The sequence below is a fragment of the Scomber scombrus genome, chromosome 19 (genome assembly GCF_963691925.1).
Source record: "Scomber scombrus chromosome 19, fScoSco1.1, whole genome shotgun sequence".
Lineage (NCBI taxonomy): Eukaryota > Metazoa > Chordata > Actinopteri > Scombriformes > Scombridae > Scomber > Scomber scombrus.
In genome coordinates, this window is record NC_084988.1 from 18,373,832 (window position 1) to 18,392,717 (window position 18,886).

The 18,886-nt window shown below is 39.4% G+C and overlaps 2 protein-coding genes across 3 annotated transcripts in view; both read right to left on the reverse strand.

Annotated features, from left to right (window-relative positions):
• Positions 1–14,429, reverse strand: part of col12a1a (collagen, type XII, alpha 1a) — a 58,333-nt gene extending 43,904 nt beyond the window's left edge. Inside the window, exons 1-13 of one of the 2 annotated variants that reach the window (XM_062439728.1) lie at positions 14,271–14,429; positions 12,688–12,793; positions 8,761–8,877; positions 8,510–8,653; positions 8,082–8,135; positions 6,666–6,929; positions 6,230–6,394; positions 5,801–5,974; positions 5,344–5,634; positions 4,574–5,176; positions 3,438–3,716; positions 3,073–3,348; positions 2,665–2,937 (exon numbers count right to left, since the gene is read on the reverse strand). In XM_062439728.1, the coding sequence (XP_062295712.1) occupies positions 2,665–2,937; positions 3,073–3,348; positions 3,438–3,716; positions 4,574–5,176; positions 5,344–5,634; positions 5,801–5,974; positions 6,230–6,394; positions 6,666–6,929; positions 8,082–8,135; positions 8,510–8,653; positions 8,761–8,877; positions 12,688–12,757 (2,710 nt within the window). In that variant the 5' untranslated portion in view covers positions 12,758–12,793; positions 14,271–14,429. The remainder of the gene's footprint in view (positions 1–2,664; positions 2,938–3,072; positions 3,349–3,437; positions 3,717–4,573; positions 5,177–5,343; positions 5,635–5,800; positions 5,975–6,229; positions 6,395–6,665; positions 6,930–8,081; positions 8,136–8,509; positions 8,654–8,760; positions 8,878–12,687; positions 12,794–14,270) is intronic. The other variant, XM_062439727.1, reaches the window with a different exon arrangement.
• Positions 14,430–15,234: 805 nt separating this feature from the next.
• LOC134000757 (cytochrome c oxidase subunit 7A2, mitochondrial-like) lies at positions 15,235–18,162 on the reverse strand. The gene is made up of 4 exons (XM_062440232.1): positions 18,059–18,162; positions 16,739–16,828; positions 15,740–15,824; positions 15,235–15,514 (listed from the first exon to the last, which is right to left on the reverse strand). Exons 1-4 carry the CDS (start codon positions 18,074–18,076, stop codon positions 15,456–15,458), a joined length of 252 nt encoding a protein of 83 aa, XP_062296216.1. The 5' UTR covers positions 18,077–18,162; the 3' UTR covers positions 15,235–15,455.
• Positions 18,163–18,886: the final 724 nt, after the last annotated feature.

Here is an 18,886-nt window from a genome sequence, read left to right on the forward strand (position 1 = left end):
GTGGAAAAAAACTGCCCGGCAATGCCACTGGCAGTGCTGGACACAGCCTAAAAGTTCCCAAAGGCATTAGTGTGAGAGGAAAACAAAACAATATGCTACCTGGTGTTCTACTATTCTCAAAGTGAAAGATAGTACAAAGAATTACTAGAATATAAATGCCTTACATGTGCTTTATTTGTTTCAAAGGCCCTCTGTACATGCAAGAGCTCGCACAATTTACTCTGTCATGCAAGTAGTTAATTATTTGAGAGATGTCTGCTTCAGGGGCTGAACATATGACCTCTGAGGTTATGGGCTGGGCCTTCTATCACCAAGCCACCCTGAAGCATTTTAGTTCACGTTTTGTGAGTACCTTTTTTCTACTCGTCCTTGCCCTCTTTCTCTGCCTCTGCCTGTCCTTTGCCCCACCCTGGACGAAGATGTACAGACAGTTCTCACTGAGACCAGACAGACAGCTCACACAGCTTCCAAAGCGCTCTTACGTAACAACTTCCACATGGTGAATAAAAGTCCCTCTTCTCAAGTAAATAATTTAGCCATGTTTGTGTAAAATATCGACATTTGAGGTGTCCATCTAAGCATTTTTTATGACACCTTCCCAGTGATCCTTTTTAGTCATTTCAGGATGTTGAATCTTGGTCCTACTCAAGGCTTCTGTATTGGCTACCATCCAATGTTAGCCACAAGGGATGGCTTTGTGTGAGCCACTCTCTTCCAGTTCTCGCCTACATTGATTTGACAGAGAGGGTCACTCAAAGCTAGTGGCACTCAAAACAATGAGATCAGTGTTGAGACATGCGGACGTCATGACAGCCTAATAGAGCTAACTAAATAAAGTGCTTTGTCATTGAGCTTTTTCCTGTGGGGGTGTGTAGCTGATGACAGTGCAGAACTGACTTGTGAGAACTACCGTTATAATCAAAATTAAGCCCTTTGTGCAATGTGGGAAATGGTGAAAAAAAAGGAAAATGCCAAAACACAGCAAAAATACAATTTCCCTCAAATTCTTGCATTACAACAGTTATTATCCCAGTAGTGTATTCAAAGTGGAAAATTAACTTCTATACGACACAATATTAGCCAAAGTCCTCACATTCAATCTAGTGCACAAATCCCTGTGGTCTGCAATAAATGTCCAGCACCACACCCAGCACTAAGAAACAAGAACTCCACTCCCGCCATTAAGATGAAATGAATATCTTTGATGTCTCTGTGGGCTCAAACTGCTTTTCAGAGGTCAAAGGTCCATTTCAGGATGAACTGAACTTGGAGACCCTGAAAGGTAGCCTCTGCACTGTTTAACACAAATGTTGAATAAATACTGTTTTTTCAGTACTTCTGCAACAGTAACTCTCTGATCTTTAAGCATCCAAAAATGAGGAATGGTCATGACTGAAAGTAGCCAAGCCAGATTTCTTCTTCTGGCCCTTTAATTTTCAGTTTGACCAAAACAAAATTGCAACTTCTGTGGCATTTATCTGTAAAACAAATTCAATTATCCCCATTGTAATGTATTGCCAAGTTCAAAGGCTACTATAGACCATTACATCCAGTACAACATAGTCAAGTTAACTCCCTACTATAAGGTAATGGCAAGGTAGGGAAGCCTTCTGACTTTATACATAGTTTACAAGTTGACTAAAATTAATCCCTACTGCATGAAACAATGCATTGATTGTTGTTGTTTTGAACCCCCAGTGCTAGGATCGCCCCTTTTCTCTCGCAAAACAGATCTCTTTGACTTCTCCTCTTCTGTGGTGTGACAATCCCACAATCTCTCCTTACATTCTGTGTGAAATCAACAGGAAACCGGCCTCCTATTCTGTCTCATTCACTGTCTATAAATTACAGGAAAAAAATGCTCCAACACAGACATGTAACATTGCCTTCAGCAAACCAATGAGTAAAATGTGATGATGACGTTTGTAAAATAAATTAAACTGACAGAGCTATGGTCAGCAATCAGTGGCATTTGTTTGCAAATAGAATAGTGCAGTATCCAGGGTTTATCATAAAATATTCTCCATATGTCTTATAAACCACTGTAAAGCAATAAATCATATGTCCCAGACAGGCCAAGATGTAAAGGTATTACCAGACAGGCATGTGGTTCTCAAAGTCTGTTCCAAGCCATTCCATAACTTTACTAGGTTTACAAGCATCCCCCACCCATTTCCACCTCACTGCCTTCATGGGCGGCAAAGCCACCCTAACCTACAGTCTATGCCAAAAGAATTACATCAAATGCCACATTCCTGTCTTTTCCTCTCCAACCACAGGCTATATACTTAACCAACCCTGCAAAGTAAAACTCAACTTCCTTAATTCTGATGTTGTTGCCTATGAAAGATGCCAGATGCTACATACTTGGAGGGAGACAAATGGCCTAAGTTCAGCAGTTTTACACCATGCAGGATCTCATAACCTTCAAAAACTACAAAAACAAAAACAAAGCGAAATCTCTCTAAATATGCATACCTAAGCCTCAATATTTCTTGCCTCTTGAAAAGCTTAACACAATTATACATGTGTCTACTCAGCAGTCCCACTTGAGCCCACAGCCACAGGGCATGCTTCATATTTCTGTCACACATTGACAACACAAGTGGTACCATGCTTCAAATGTTTCAAATTATAGATTAGGAATGTTACATTCTTCCTTACCTTCTAAGGTGGTTCCTGTGCCCAGAAGAGGTTCACCCAAACCAGAAGAATAGCGAGCACTAACAAACAGCTCATATTCAGTGGCTGGTCGGAGGTTCTTTAGGACAGCCTGGGTTGTATCCCCCTTGACAGATATCTCCTTCTTTTCACCTCCCTCAGCAGGTTTAAAGGCAATGCGATACTGAACAACCTTTCCTGGAGCAGCCTGCCATGACAGCTTCATTGTAGATATGGTCTCGTCAAAGACACGAAGGCCACGAGGAGAGCCACGGACTGAAGGGAAATACAAATGTATAGGCCACTCATTAATATTGATAGAACTGAAACTCAACTCAAGTCTCACATAACTTTCTTCCAATTGCAGTTAAAAAAATAACTTCCTAATGATCAGTAATTTTCTTGACTCACCTTCCTTGGTGGTACCATCTACTTGCATCTCATCCGCTATGCCTGAGGCATACTCAGCAGACACAGATACACGGTAGGTAGTAATGGGGAACAGCTCCTGAAGAACTATGGTTGTCTCTGGTCCAATAGTTTGTGCCTCTATTATTTCCCCAGCACCACTTAGTGGGACGTAGGACAGGCGATACCTGATCACTGAACCTGGAGCAGCTTGCCAAGACACCCTGAAACTGTTTGTTGTCTCCTCTGTAACTTGTAGGTTTCGTACAGTCCCTTGCTCTGAAAAGGAAATAATATCATAGATGCTAAATAGTCTCATTTTGGTGACCACTGCAGTATTGGGTCAGATCCAGGTAAATCTCTCTTACCTTCAAGAGTGGTTTCTTCACCAACCAATGGGAAACTGTCTCCTTTTTCGTACTGAGCAAAGACGTTGACCTCATAGGCTGTGACAGGGAAAAGATGGGGCAGAATGGCTGTGGTGGTATCAGCAGGAACTGCCAAGGAAATGTAGTCTCCAGTGACGTCTTCAGCTTTGCGGAAACGAACCAAGTAAGACATAACTCTCGCTGCAGGAGCTGTCCAGGTGGTACGGAAGCTTCTGGAGGTAATCTCAGAGAATTCCAAGTTTGTGGGTGCAAGCAGACCTTAAAATAAAAAAATAAAAACTTACTTGTGAGAATGTTTGTTATTAAAAAAGGCAGTGCACATGGTCAAATCAAATTCAAGTTCAGTCAGTACACCATGATCATAATATATTGTAAGCCTACAAGGTTTAAAGTACTACTGTGGCTCTGTTTTACTCCTCTCTCCTGTCTGTCCATTGCCCTCCAATTACTGACAGCAAGGAAAAGCAATGCATTGTTGTAACCTTGTTGAGCTAACAAGGTTTAAAAATAATTAAAGTTGCTAAGCATGTAATCCTACACTCACTAATTGCTTTGGGACTGCAGACTTCAGTATCAATAAGCATAGTATGTGGTGTGATGTCATTCTACCACAGTGTGGCTACAGCTCTATTCTGTCTCAGAGCTGGGGTGGCCTTTTGAATCAAAATGACCATCAAGTCAAAAACTTCTGTTCTTCCAATCCCTGCATGTGTTTTCAATCAGTAAGTGATAACAAATGGTGTGACAGAGCTCATTCAAGAAGAACATGTGTGGTTTTGTGGTATGTTTATTGGTAGATTATGGTCAAGTGAGTTGATTAAATTTTGCCTGTGCCTTGCCTGACAGCAATTAACACAGTATTATACTGCTGTGCTTCAACTTTTCTTGATTGTATTGGCTCCTTGCCATTATATCCACTCATACAGACCTCGCCAACTGACAGCAGATGGTATAGTGTCTAATATATGATAGTATGGACCAACATGACAGTGCTTAGCAAATGGTAATCATCAAAAAGAAGAGTAAAATCAAAACTGATGCCAAAAAGGTTTGCATTATTTGGCTACACTCCCTGTCAAAACTAGCATGTTTAGTTATTCTGTCCTCCTACTTACTCCTCTTTTTGATGTTGAGCAGCTCCTGTTCAATCCTCAAACAGATGGACTGAGTCAGCTCTTTGGAGATCCTCTGGAAGGCATCAAAGTCCTCCACCTCGTAGACATGAGTGTCAGATGGGGGATTAGCAATGGCCTCCAGCTCTGACCTCACTGCATCCTTTACACCAACGGCAAAGATCTCCACATCGGTATTCCTCAGATTGGTTGCGGCAATCTTAAACGAGTCTGAAGACTTTCCATCTGTGATCAGGACCATGACGCGGGGGACATTTTGTCTTGCTCCACGGTTAGTGATAAAGATCTTCTCCCTAACATAGGTCATGGCCTTTCCAGTGTTAGTGGAGCCTCCACGGTAGGGGAAGGTGCGCACAGCTCTGACAACAGCACTAATGTCATGGTGGGTGTTAAGGGCAAACTCAGTGTGTGGATCACGACTGTACTGGACCAAGCTTATCTGGACCTTGTTGGGTCCAATGTCAAAGGAATTCACCAGAACCTCCAAGAAGGCACGGACTTTGGCAAAGTTTTGTAATCCAATACTGTATGAGCCATCAACCAATAGGACCACATCAGCCTGCACATCCACTCCCAGAGAGCACTCTGAAAAAACACAGAAAGTCATTTACTTTACTTAAAGACCTTGTGGGGCCAAAATTTTATGAGGTTATAGTGGCATGTAGGAGAGTGAAGTATATCTAAATTTAGGTATATCTTACATATGAAAAGATCTGAAGAAATGTTAGGTCATGCACAACAATTCACTTTACCTGTTGACACCTTGACAGGCTGGGTCTTCTCCATAGCCATGACAGGTTCACTGGGAGTCAGACCTTTGAGGGCATACAAGCTGATCTCATACTCAGTCTCAGGAGAAAGGTCACGGACATTGATGGATGTCTGGGAGGCTCCCATGTACAGCTCCTGCCGTTTCATTCCAGGTAGCATAGGAATAAGAATGAGCTTATAGCCTGAGACATCACCCAAAGAGGCATCCCATGTCACCCGCATTGACTTAGATGAAACTTCTGTGACCTGGAGGTTAAAGGCTGGCTCCACCACTGAAGAAAAATGGTAAGGATTGAGAAAGCGTTTGAATGGAGAATTAGATTTAAGATGTATGCAGTATCAAAATATTTGCTTTGCTATGTGGTAATTTGAAGAGTTTCATGTAGTAACCATATCACTTTATACAATGTAACATTTTTTGAAGATCTTTTGACTCACTTTCTTCTCCGCTGACCAGAGAGTTGAGCTGGTCATCAACACCAGAGCACACCTCTGTGATGATTTGTTTCTGTACTTCTTGGATCATATCAAAGTTGGGCACATTGTACACATGTTTGTGGTGAGGTGTAGAGGCCATTTCCCTTAGCTCATCCTCATCTGCTCCTTTGATACCTGAGTGGGAAAATGTGAAGTACAAACAATATTAAGTCATATGTTTTTGACTCAGTTGCTGCATCACAGATGTGGTGAACTATTGATGGTTTCAGAGTATTGCGTATGATAGAAAACAACAGTAGTTGACTTTTACCAAGTCAAATATAGATCTTACAATGAAGAATAAATGGAAAATCAGGTGGTTTCCAAGAACAGGCAGACATTCACACGGGAGAGCACTATTCAACAAAACACTGAATAATAAAACCATACCTAGGACAAATATTTCCACTCCAATGTTCCTAAGTCTTTTAGCATACTCTTCCACTGGGTCCTGGGATTTTCCATCAGTGATGATCATGGCTACCTTTGGAAACGCTTTCCGGGATCCAGCTGCCTCCGTAAAGATATTTCTCAGCAGGTAATCTATGGCATCACCTTAAGACAGAAATTGATGCTTATGAGGTTTTTTGCATGTTTGTATTGTATTCTTACATTGTACCATGTATTCAAAATTCATGATATAAAATGGTAATATTCAGCATGCAGGCTTCTAAATTTACTACCTTGCTTCCAGAATCATAGAGAGCAACATTAAAAGTGATCTGAATACTAAAATAGCACTTGATCAATCACAGCAGATTTTTGGAAAGAAATCTACATATTTCTACCTTTCCATTTCTGTCCTTCCTTCTGGTGAACTCCTTACCTGTCATGGTATTTCCACCCTTGTATGGCAGTGAGTTGATGGCTTGGAGCAGGTCTCCTCTTCTGGTATAACGGGTGAGAGGGAACTCTGTGCGGGTGTCTGTGCTGTACTGAACCACGGCCACTCGGGTCTTGTCCTCGCCAATGTCGAAGGCCCCTGCCAGTGCTCCGATAAAACTACGGATGTGCTTAAAGTTCTCTCTGCCCACGCTCCATGAGCCATCCACCAGAAAAACCAAATCTGCTATTGCACTGACCGAACACTCTGGAGACAGATGGCAGAGAAACAAAAACAGTCAGGAATAAAATACTTATGTAACAGATTTTGATTGATCCAGTTTAGGAATATTTGAGGTTTTACAACTGGTTAATAATGGGTGTAAAAACTTAAAATGCAGAAAGCACTTTGTTTATTTAAAAAAATTAAATCAATTTACAAGTCAGAACCGAGCCAATAAAGGTATGGCAGCAACAGCTTGGTCTTGGAACAATATTTTTTGGCCCTTTTCTTCTTCTGTCCGTCTAAATAAAATAAAATCTCTGACGGTTAGTTGGATGGATCAGAGATATGCATGCTGACATCAAAGGAAATATCAACCAATGCCAAACAGTGGGCTGGTATAGTCATTCCAGCAGACGAAGGCAAGAATGTGGCTTTATAGACTAAACATTTAGCAGAGCTTCCACCAGCAATGTTCACTTTTATACTTTCAAATCCTACAGGGCTTTAAATCATATGAAATTCTCTGGAACATTTAAGATGACTCTATTGATATAATTGGCAGGGTTTATATGGATGGACTTTAATCCCCCTTCCCCCAGTTCTCATTGATTCTAAGATCTGTTCCTCACAACTCATAAACCACCTTCTTAAAAAGACATCTTCTTTATTTAGAATTTTCTAACCTAATGTTGAAAATGATGGAATCGTTCAAACAATTTAGGTGGTTCACTTCCTGAGAGCTTAACCATGGTTTAGGAGAATCTGGAAGAAGGGGTACAGTTTCCAGAAGAATCAACAGGTGGGGGATTATGTTTAAGAGACAGAGCTTGCTTGAAGGTGGCACAATGAACACGTCATTGCTTGACAACCCCCTCCTGCTCTCCTCCACTCCATGACGCATAACAGAAATCTTGTATCCTAGCTTCAAGCCTTCCTTTCCGTTTTTCTTGATGTGCAGACTGGTTTCAATTAAAGGAATCAATGTGCGCCTTCCCAGTCACTGTCGGATCCCTGTCTGCTTACCCAGTGAAAACCCAGCAGAAGGTAAAAATGTACGCCTGACCAAATTATTCCACGGGAAAAAAATATAATGATGACACGAGAGGAAAAATATATATTTGAAAAAAATTGGAAGGCCGCATAGAGGACAAGCCCTGTTCAGATTTTGGTTGACACTACAGTAAACATACTCACTGATTGCATCTGACTGTGGCCTCCTGACTCGTCCGCTGGTGTTACTGGACTGGACTGAAACACAGGAAAGACTTGGAGAGTTAGCACCGCACGTTGTTGCCCTGTCTCACTGTGTGCTTTTTCACAGCGGAAAAAGTCAAGAAAATCAACACACCATAAAAGCTGGTCAACAGAATCAAAACCACATGCACACAAACACATATCTTTATGCTGCATTAGCTATAAACAGTGCCTGATTCAAATGTCAGTAAGCAGATGTGATTTTTCTCTCTCTCCTACATCTTATGTGGCAAGATGAAAATGCAATAAAGGATACGTTTTACTCTTGTTACTTTCACTAGCATATTCAAATGTTATCCCTTTGCTGTAGTAGATGATCCATGATATATATTAGTGCATTTTAATTTTTCCAAACATTCTAAACTTACTGGTCAGTTGTCCAAAGATAGGAATGCTCTCCTCTGATCCATAATAGGAGTTTATGGACACTGAGTAGTCCACATCAGGGGTCAAGTCAGTGATTGAGGTTATAGTGGCATATGAATCAAGGGTTAAGTCTCTGGACGCTTCATCTAGGATAGAGAATCAGGCATTAAATCAGCTGTTGGGGTGCAGTGTATGTATAAACTGTGTTCTGGCAGGTCCAGATCAATGACAATAATGCTGAGTCCTTACTGACCTGCATTTGATACAATTTGAATTCTGAAGCCCTCTATCGTTGATGAGGGTCTTGTCCATGTCATTTCCACTGTGTTCTCATTTAGAATTTTAAACCTCAAGTCTGAGGGGGGTTCCACTGCAAATAAGAGATGAAATATTGGTAAATCACAATAAAATAAGGGTATGTATAATTATGGTTATATGTTTGATCAAATCTAAGTGAGGCATTTTTTTAAATCAAGCATTCACATTGATCCCAACGACAAACACTTCATGACTGAAGTGGACTTGTTCATTGTTGGGCACAGACACATAGCATTGACGTCCATTTGTGAGGGTGACAAGTAAAGAACACGTGACAACATTGAAGAAGTGTGAGAAGCCATTTTGGAGCAAAATGGCATTTGTTTGAGTTGCCCAACCAAGGTGGCCAGCAACTCAAGCACCGGCATACATAACATGTGCACAACTCCACACAAACTTTACCAAAGTGCAAACATTGAGTGAACCATCCAACACATGCTGAGTGCAGTCATTACAACGCATGCCCTGACCACAAACTTAACTGCTCTTATGATGGAGTTGATCTCAGCATTACGAAATACAACAGTGACTTCATTCTCAAGTTACTGATTATACAATGGAATCAAGGTTGCCATGTAGTTGGTCAGGTAAAACTTGACAAAATTGAACACCATATGTTATATATACATCGTATATAAACATATTTCAAAGACAAAAAAGGTTTGTTGTTTATTTAGTTAGGACTCTTTACACAAGTGAGTGGCACACATCCATTGCAAACCTTTTAAAAAGAATACACAATTTGTCGCTGGAGACTCATGTGTACTTTTTCAATGACAGCATAATGCATAAGAAGGCATGGGAGAACAAGACTACTTTAGACACTCAAAAGACAGTTCAGATGTTCAATAACAGAGAAAGTGTGTCATTAAAATAATACAGGAAAACATATAGAATGTGACAAGAACACGCGCCTTTACAACGAGCTGACTTGATCACAGCGTCATGCATCATGTACATGAGAAAGTTGTTTGACTCAACAACTTTTATTGACTGGACGTAGTTTCCATGTACAGTTGGGATCACACAGACAGAGATGACAAATATATTTTAAAATGATATTCTTTCTTGTAGCTTCTAGGCTATCTGCCCAGAAAATGTTAAGTAAAAGAAGTTTGTTAACCTTTAGTATGTGTCATTAACATGCATAAAACTCACATCAAAGTACTTGAAGAGTTGTGAGTAGTGCTAAGTTTCCTTTTTGTTAAACCTGTTACTAACATTCATTATTTAAAGTTTCATACAGTTAGTTTTATATGTGTGTCCTTATCTCTTCATTCATTCATTAACCAAACTCAATTATTGATGTTACATGCAACTCTGCTCAGAAAATTGCTATTACTAAGAAAATGTGTTTGACAAAAATGCTTCATAGTGACATGACGAACAATTGAAAGTAGAGAAGACATGATGAACAAAATTACATTTGTGAAAACATTCGGCGATAATACGATTAGCACACTGAAATTTTGACTTGTAGTACTACGCCAAGCCCTACATTTAGCCACAGCAATGTGGACTGTAATGATGGGGATAATGTGAGGTAAGTGAGCATGCACAAGACTTTAAGGAAGGAACTAGCTGTTAATAAGCATGCCATTAAGACGCAAGAATATCATTGTAAAATACACCTTGGAGGAGGAAGCCATAGCTTGGGACACACTGAATGCACAGGCAGATGACAAACAGGAGCCCACCAAATAATTAAAAACTATGATTGGAGGATCACAAACCTGGCATATCAACTCAAGGAGCCCCGATGGACCGTGTTCCCCCTCATTTCTCCACGAGTACTCATCTCCAACAATGGTAAAGGGTGTGTAGTTTGTTTGTGCAGGTGTGTATGAGTGACAAAGGTGGATATCAAGTATCAAAGCAATTGATGGTGGATTGTGAAATTTGCCAAAAAGTTTTAAGCAGACCTTTAGTTGTATGAGCAACGCACCTGACGTTCATACGTTTGTTCATGGCAAGATGGTGTAAGCACGTCATTTCAATTTGTTACAATTTCTTTGACCATATGCCCTTCTGGTTTTAAAATATACTTGAGGAACAAAGGTGTTTTTTGTTAAAATAACGATCTCTGGTATGTTATTTGGACCTTGTGGTTGCTCTTGTTATATGTATGTCTGTCCCATCAGCCCCTAATAAAGGACACCTCTAGCTCCCAAGGGCCAGAATCTGGCTACTGTTCTGCTATTAACCTCAGTCTCCAACCAGCCAGCCAACCAGCCAGCCATCCTGGCTTGTCCTACAGCCAAGAGGGGAGACCAAGGAAGGGAGGAAAGAGCACCGACTCTCCCAAAGAGGCAGGACAGATGCCAAAGTAATTCCACAACATGTGCTGACATTAAACATTACTGCATATTAACTTTCCATATGTATTGCAACTCAGCGTTTTTGCGAATGCCCGCAAAGAAGCCCTAGAAAGGCTCTTTGTCTTTCTGCTGTCTGAGGATTAATTTGCTATTCTCGTATTTCATCTTTCCATTCCGTTAGTGGAGATATGTGAGAGTAGACGTTAGACTCCTCTCACCCCGCCAGAGAGCTTTCAAGGGGGAAAAAAATCAAAAGGTTTCCATACCATATTTCCATATTTGCCATTATTTTGGACTAGATGTTTGCACATGAAATGACTTTGAATTATCCTGTCAAAACTACTGACAGATTGTTAACAGTCTAGTGCAGATTAGCTTGTGTGACATGTATAACAAAAAACATATAATTATTTTAAAAATAGTACTATACAGTAAAAGCACAAAATCAAAGTAACAAAGTTATTTAATACAGCACTTCAGTATGGTTTTAAGTACTTGAATCTTAGTGGGATACTCCAGCGCTCTACCGCCACTGAGATAATTTACCAGAGTAACAGAGCACTAACAAAATATAAATACAGCTTAGAGGTGAATGCGTCCGCAAGTACTTTTGATATTTACAATGAATGCATTCTTCTACTAGAACTTCTACACTATTGTAAAATCCTAAATGCTGTTCTAACTTTTTGACGTATTTTAAATCATTGTGCTTTACTTCCACTTGTGTGCTATTACCACTGTCCCACAATTAAAGTAATAACTTAAAACATTGAATTTCCTCACTGCTGCAACCACTTAAACCATTGCAGTGTGATTTACACAGGTTTACAAAATACTGTAACAACTTCAACATAATTACAATAACTTAGAAATATGTGATCTAGCATTTCAATGCCTAATTACCAAGGACTTGGCGAACTTCCAAATTGTGCTTAGGAAAAAGTGCAGAGTCTTGCTATCGTAAAACTGGAACAGCAACAGACCTGCTTAAACATTTACAGGGAAACGTTAAGCCATGAAATTACGTTTGTTCAAGCCTGAGTATGTGCCCTGTTGTTTAATGACATTTAATTAGAAATTGGAAATTAAATACACTTTACTGTACTTAGTTTCTTATACTAGCCAAATCCAAATGAGAAAATGACCCCTAGAGTATTGGTTTAAAACCATCTAAATTACAGCCTAAATACAAGTAAATGGGGATGTGGATTTGGATTTTATATCAAAGCCTGTAATTTGTCTTGACAGATTAATAAGACAAAATAGGCCATAAATGAGGGATAAGCATGACAAATCATCAAAGAATCAGTCAGTATTCCAAAAGTCACATAGTCAAATAGCATACACATGAAATAAAAACAGCTTTATTCACTTTATCAATACATATAGTGTTTCCATGTGACGACTCTCTGACATTCCAGTAAAAGTCTAATCCCTGTAACATAAACAACCAGTGGACATAATAGGTGAAATAAGAGAAGGAGATAAAGAGACAGAGTGGGATAGTGTATGTAAGAGGACAGATGCCAGGTGGTTTCATTTACCTTGAGCATCTATGGAGTATATCAGAGCTGCAAGGAAGGCAGCGGTGGCTAGTGACAGCCCTATCTTCATGTTTACCCCTAAAGGATCAGCAGGGCATCAATCAGTCTGAGGGAAAAGGGAGAAAATGTGTTAAAGCTGCAGATCACGAGTCTATAACACAGTTAATTTCTTTTGTGTGCTGCGACTGAGCGCTAAATGCCAGAGACACATTTTTGTGGAACTTACTGCTGTGTCAGGATAGTTTTAGCCAGCATTTAAACTTAGGGTCTGCCATCAGATTAAAAAAAGAACTAATCGATAAAAAATTCAGTTTTTTTTAAGCATGGAATCCAAATTGATAGCTATAATTTCTTAATCATTATTTTTCATTTACGTTGAAAAAAACTGCAAGATTCATCTAGACTCCCTTACATAAGAAGTGCCACACCTTGCTGCCTAGCAGCTGGTGCCCACACCCTGAGGTGGATACTAGACAGGCTAATTAAAAAAACATTTATCACATGATCATCATCATTTTAATGTTCATCAACTAATTACCGATTTCTTTCCAGCTGCTTTGATGATTTTGATGGCTCACTAACCAGTTTACTACATACAGTATAATCTTACCATATAGTCCTAGCTCACTTTGGCCATACATGGTCTGGGTGGCATTCAGAGGTCATAAAAAGACTATGGTTTCACCTGTGGTATGACCTTAGTATTGTATCGTATTCCCTCTGGGCTTTGAGACTTTACTACAGTTCACTGCATGTGAGCTAACAAATATCCATCCGGATAGCACAAACCACGGTTTTGTACCTTAGATCTTGAAATTGCTTTAACTTCTCTCCTTCTCTTAGAATCGCTACTTTTCGTTTTCTCTTTTAGTAGCATAAATCAATGAGAGAAATGTATTTTACCTGAACGCACCTCGCATTGTAACTGGCCCTAGAAGGACAGTTTTCTGCATATGAGTTTCTCTTAAATAGCATAATCGTATGCGATTCGGATATTCTTTCTAGTTAAGTATTATTCTCTGCAAGGGGACTTGCGCTCGGATCCATCAACACTGTATTGTCTAAATTCAGCTTCTGCAGGTTTTACCACGGGCTGTGCGCCCCGCCTGGTGCACGACCAGGTAAACTGCAGTTACAGGGACCATAATCACTTTCTTGGCCCCCCGGACATTAGAGGCTCATCTAATCAAAAATCAAAATTAGACATAATCCACAGTAGTCTGCCCTTTTGCCCAAACACTGTGAGGCCATAGCATGGTGTAGAATGGCTCTGCTTTATCACCAATCTGCATTGTAAACCAGTGGCTGGACTTTCTTTCAGTTCACCTCAATGAAGTGATTGAGCGTTTTTACTTGAAAACTTCATCTTAAAAACTTTTGTTTAAAAGTTATTTAAATTTATGTTGATTATCTTTAAAACGTTTGCCTTACAATGCATGCAACTCAAAGAGATCAAATTATTGCAAAACAGTACAAAAACTGCGACAGAAATATTCTCAGTTTTGTAAAATAGCTTATAAATCTTGTAAATTAGATAAACCTAATTATACCAAAATAACCCATTAGTTACACAGTCTACTCACCTACTCAACTCCCCAAAAGATGAACCGATCAAAATTGAGAGCAGCCTACTAGATGCCTCCCCCTGTGGAAAGTAAGAGAGAAATTTCAGGAGCTGTGGCTGGACCCCTCTCTCCTCTCTCTGGCTACTGGAAGCTCCGCCAGCAGATGTCCAAGAAGGAAAAGCCTCTTTCCAAGTGGGAAGAATCTTTCCACCATCGGCTACTTAATAGGGGGGCAGTTCCCAACTCTCAATTTACCATCATATGGACTTTTGACGAAACCCCAGCCTGTCAGTTGGTGTTTGTCCCCTGCTAAGACCGATCCACTGTTGGGAAATTACATTTTTCCCTGCATTCCTTTGGTCTGGCAATTTAATGAGTTTCCAATGCCAATGTGACTTCACAGCAGGGTTACAATTGGCCAGACAACACTGAGGGGGGAAGTGTTTTATATGCGCAACAGGCAACCTGATAACATTTATTTACTTAAGTCAACTGACATAAATATGAAATGTTATGTTTGTAAAAAGAAATCTCTTGGCTCTTGATATCATAAGGCGGCTTTTCTCTAATGTGATCAAACTGTTTGAAGAAATACAAGCATGTGTTTTTAGTACATTTAATTCACCACTTTATTGAATGTAGACATCAATGGAAAATTAAGTTTAGCTGGGAGTGGCTAAGCACTTCTACTACAGCCTAAACTCCTTCTCACTGCCAGAGTGAGAGTTTTGGATTGATTGTTTTGTGGTGCCCTCTACTGTTCAAAACAAAGACCTACACATACCCAAGTTTGGCTTGGTGAAAATAAAATAAACCACTTATGAACTATCCTATTTGACACCATGTGAGCTCTAATTCTGGAGGAATTATAAGAGTGGGGTACAGACATATTTCCCAAAACATATAGGCTGAATATGAAAAACCTGTAGCAAAATGACCAAACATCTACAGCAGCAGAAATCAAGATCAGGAAGGAGACACATTTTATTGAGATGTTTATTTAGCATCATATTATCATTAGCAGCTCATGTTCTGTACAATTAATAAATACTGATATTGTGTATTAAACATATTGGTCTTATGTAAAGGACAAATAATCACCCAGATTACGAATCTGCACAACAGAGAGTTGAGGAATTACATACAGCATGCCCATGATTGCTTCATTAGACAATAAAGCACCATTTGTTTGACCATCATGTTTCACTGTGGCTTCTTGGGCATCGCAGCACTAAAGAGCTCATACACAACATATCCAGCCCCTGTGAAGAGAAAAGAGAAGTATTACAGATGTGACACAGCCCAGGCTACCTCAACCAAACTTCAAACACTCCTTGATGATGCATCATCAAATTACAGTAATTTTACTTCAAAAAAAAAAAGAAGTCAGTTTTATTAATAACATCAGGGTCACATTTACCCAAAACACAGACTGAGACATCTGTGGTAAGCCTGACTCAACAAATCTCAGACGAATGCTGACATACCAAACACAGTGAGAGTCATTGTGGTTCTGTAGAGCACAACGTCCTTCACTCCACCCTTCAGATGGATAGGCATACCATTATCCTCCTGTTCAAAGAATGAAGGCACATAGTTATTTTTATTGCAAAGACAGCCCTGCTTCAAGGATACGTGAAGGACTTTTAGCTTCATATGTTTCTGTTTCTATGATATTATAATTTCTGTAGACTAACAGAATGTACCTAACATATATTTCAAATAAACATAAAAAAATAACTTGAGTATATGTTTCAAAATAACACCTATCAATATTATAATGAACCTTTTTTCCCCTAAACAGCATTTCTACTGTTTTCTAACAAAGACCTCATCTGTGGTTAACTACAGCAATAAAGTGATGGTGTACAGTTGACTATGCAATGAAGCAGTATTTGCTGTGGGATTTAGAAGCGAGGGTAGGCCATTTGTCAGCTATGACTACAGTAATTTCTAGCACTATGCAATGATCAGCAAGGCCTGCCGCACTGGATCATTGATTTAGCGACTGATTTTTAATAAGCAGATTGCATGCATAATTAGAATACAGTAATTCCAGCCCCAGCTACAGCCAAAGGTCGTTTAAACAACCCACTAACACATACTTATCTGTCAGGCTACAAAGAGGATAAAATCATAATCTGTCTCCAGAACCTGGGAATAAAGTAGAAGCTTTAACATTATCATTATCGGTATTAAAAAGAGTTCATTCTTTGTCTCAAACACTGACAAATGAAAACAAAATGATCAAATATACATTATACACATCATGTTGCTAAGAACTGTATGTTACAACAATGCTTTGCCAATTAGGCCATTTGGTGTACTGTTAACAAGAAGTTCATTTATCATTCAAACTTGACTACTCCTGTAGTTTAAAGTAACCCCCTTTTTAGCTTCTCGAACAACAAAGATGAGATGGGATACTGATGGGAGGTAATCTTATATTTACAGATACTGTCATCCTTCTTTGAGATGAGCCGTACCTGAAACAGTTTCTGTTTCTCCTTAACAGTGTTTTCAAACTGTCTGCTGGCACTGCTGGTGAAGGTACGCCTGGAAAGTTGCCGAAGGGCCTGGTGGAAAACATAAAGACTTAACTGAGGATTTAATAGTTTTGACAGTTATGATCTAAGCATAACAAATAGTAGAATAAAGATGTGGACTAAAACATTGTGAGTAAATGGAATTGTTATGGGCAAAAGTGATACAGCTGCTCAGCAAGCCTTCAAACCGTGATCGTGGAAACTCAATTTGCCAACTGAAGTTTGAAGCAAACGTGCTAAAAATAGTTCCTCGTCTCAGAGTTTGATGCAGTCGAAATGGTGACCTCTGCTGACCAAACCTTCATATTACATTCGTAACATAAGTCAACGCAATGCCGTCATGTTTGACATTTCATAATAAAGGTTACATTACAAAACCTGTCAATGTATTGACTAGGCTACATGTCCAAAAATTATATGATTCTAATTCTAATAAAAAATGTAATTGGGCAGTAATACAACTATATAATTATTGTTATTGCTTAACTTAGAGAATTGATTTGACCTGACTCAAACTCTGCCTGCCAAATTGTGCCTTTCTGACTGAAAAATCAGCCGATACGTGATTCTGACAAAAATATACAAAATATTGAGACAGGACGACCTGCTCATTCCCTAAATGTTCGTGAAGTAACTTACAGACACCTCTCATTCAGTTCGTGGCGGTCATGCATCGAGAACTAGGCTACGTGAGGGAAGCGCCTGTGCGCCTGGCTGGTGTTATGTCAAAGTCTGTTCCCCTTTCTCTCGAACCCCAACTATAGTCGTCTTCTGAGGTGCTTACTTAACTTAAACCAGCTAACTCTGCTCCAGCTAACTTTAACCATAACCTAACTACCAACTGCGGAGGTGGTGCTACGGGGAACACAATTGTAACATAAGGGGAACATTATTCAAGGGGGAACAGACTTCCACACAACACCTGTTTGCTAGCCCGTTGACTTCCAGGAAACAGTGAGCTGGTGTTCTGTGAAACAGCGCTTGCAACTGTGTTAGAAATAGTATAACAAGTCAATAACATTGTAATATGACAAGAATAATACATTTATTTTAATGTATAACTTATCAACTGAATTGCATACGGTTTGCCCTTAACTGCTATCTGAGTAACTACGTTAACTTCGGTCATTTAAAGTTATACCGTTACACAGAACCGGCAGTGTGATGACACCTTTTCACGTATTAATTACACCATAACAAAATTGTGACATTTTGATCACACAACTTTAACGCTTTATGGACAATATACTGCTGTCTTACCATAAGTTGTTTGTACATGATGGCAAATTTGTTTCGTCAAGTTGAGAAGTGAAAGGACTTCACAAGGACGGCCACGGACAGAAAGACGTCCCACAATTCCTCTGTGGAGCTGTCATATCCGGTCGCATGACATTATTATTATTAATAGCCGTAGTAATTAAAGAGGGCGTCCATGGAAAATACATAGTCTTAGTGACAGCAGTAGTATTTGCATAGTAGTACTTGTGTGTGTACAAGTAATCTATAAGAAAAATCACAAATGATACCAACACATTGACCAACTGCTTTAATTGGACCCTACAAACCTTATAAAACCCATAAATTTCAAATTGAAACAATTGAAATTATCGATAATGCAATGATGTAACAGAGGATGGAGTGAAACAAAGGGGACAACTTAACAAATGAGACACTTTTAAAGTGCATATCATTTGGTCAACATTGAAGAAAGCAAGATAATTTAACACTCGGGCTAAATGTGCTCATATTAATCATAGAGGCTGCCTAGAGTCTTATAATTAAGAACACTGGATGAGTTTAGATCGGAGGGGTATTTTCCATAATAACAAAAAAAAAAAGATTCCTTATGACTGGCTCAGGCTCCTTTAAAAATCAGTCACAGCTGAGGGTAGATAATTACACTTTTGGTACTATTTGTCATACATATTCTGACTTTGCGAGGTTAAAATACTTCTTGTTAAACATCAATGCTTACCATAAGTAACGCCACACAAGTAACGATCATCCCATCCTATATATTCAAGGTCATCTCAAAAACCACAGAGGTATGTCAATTAAATATAATGGTACATTCATCAGCAGGACATT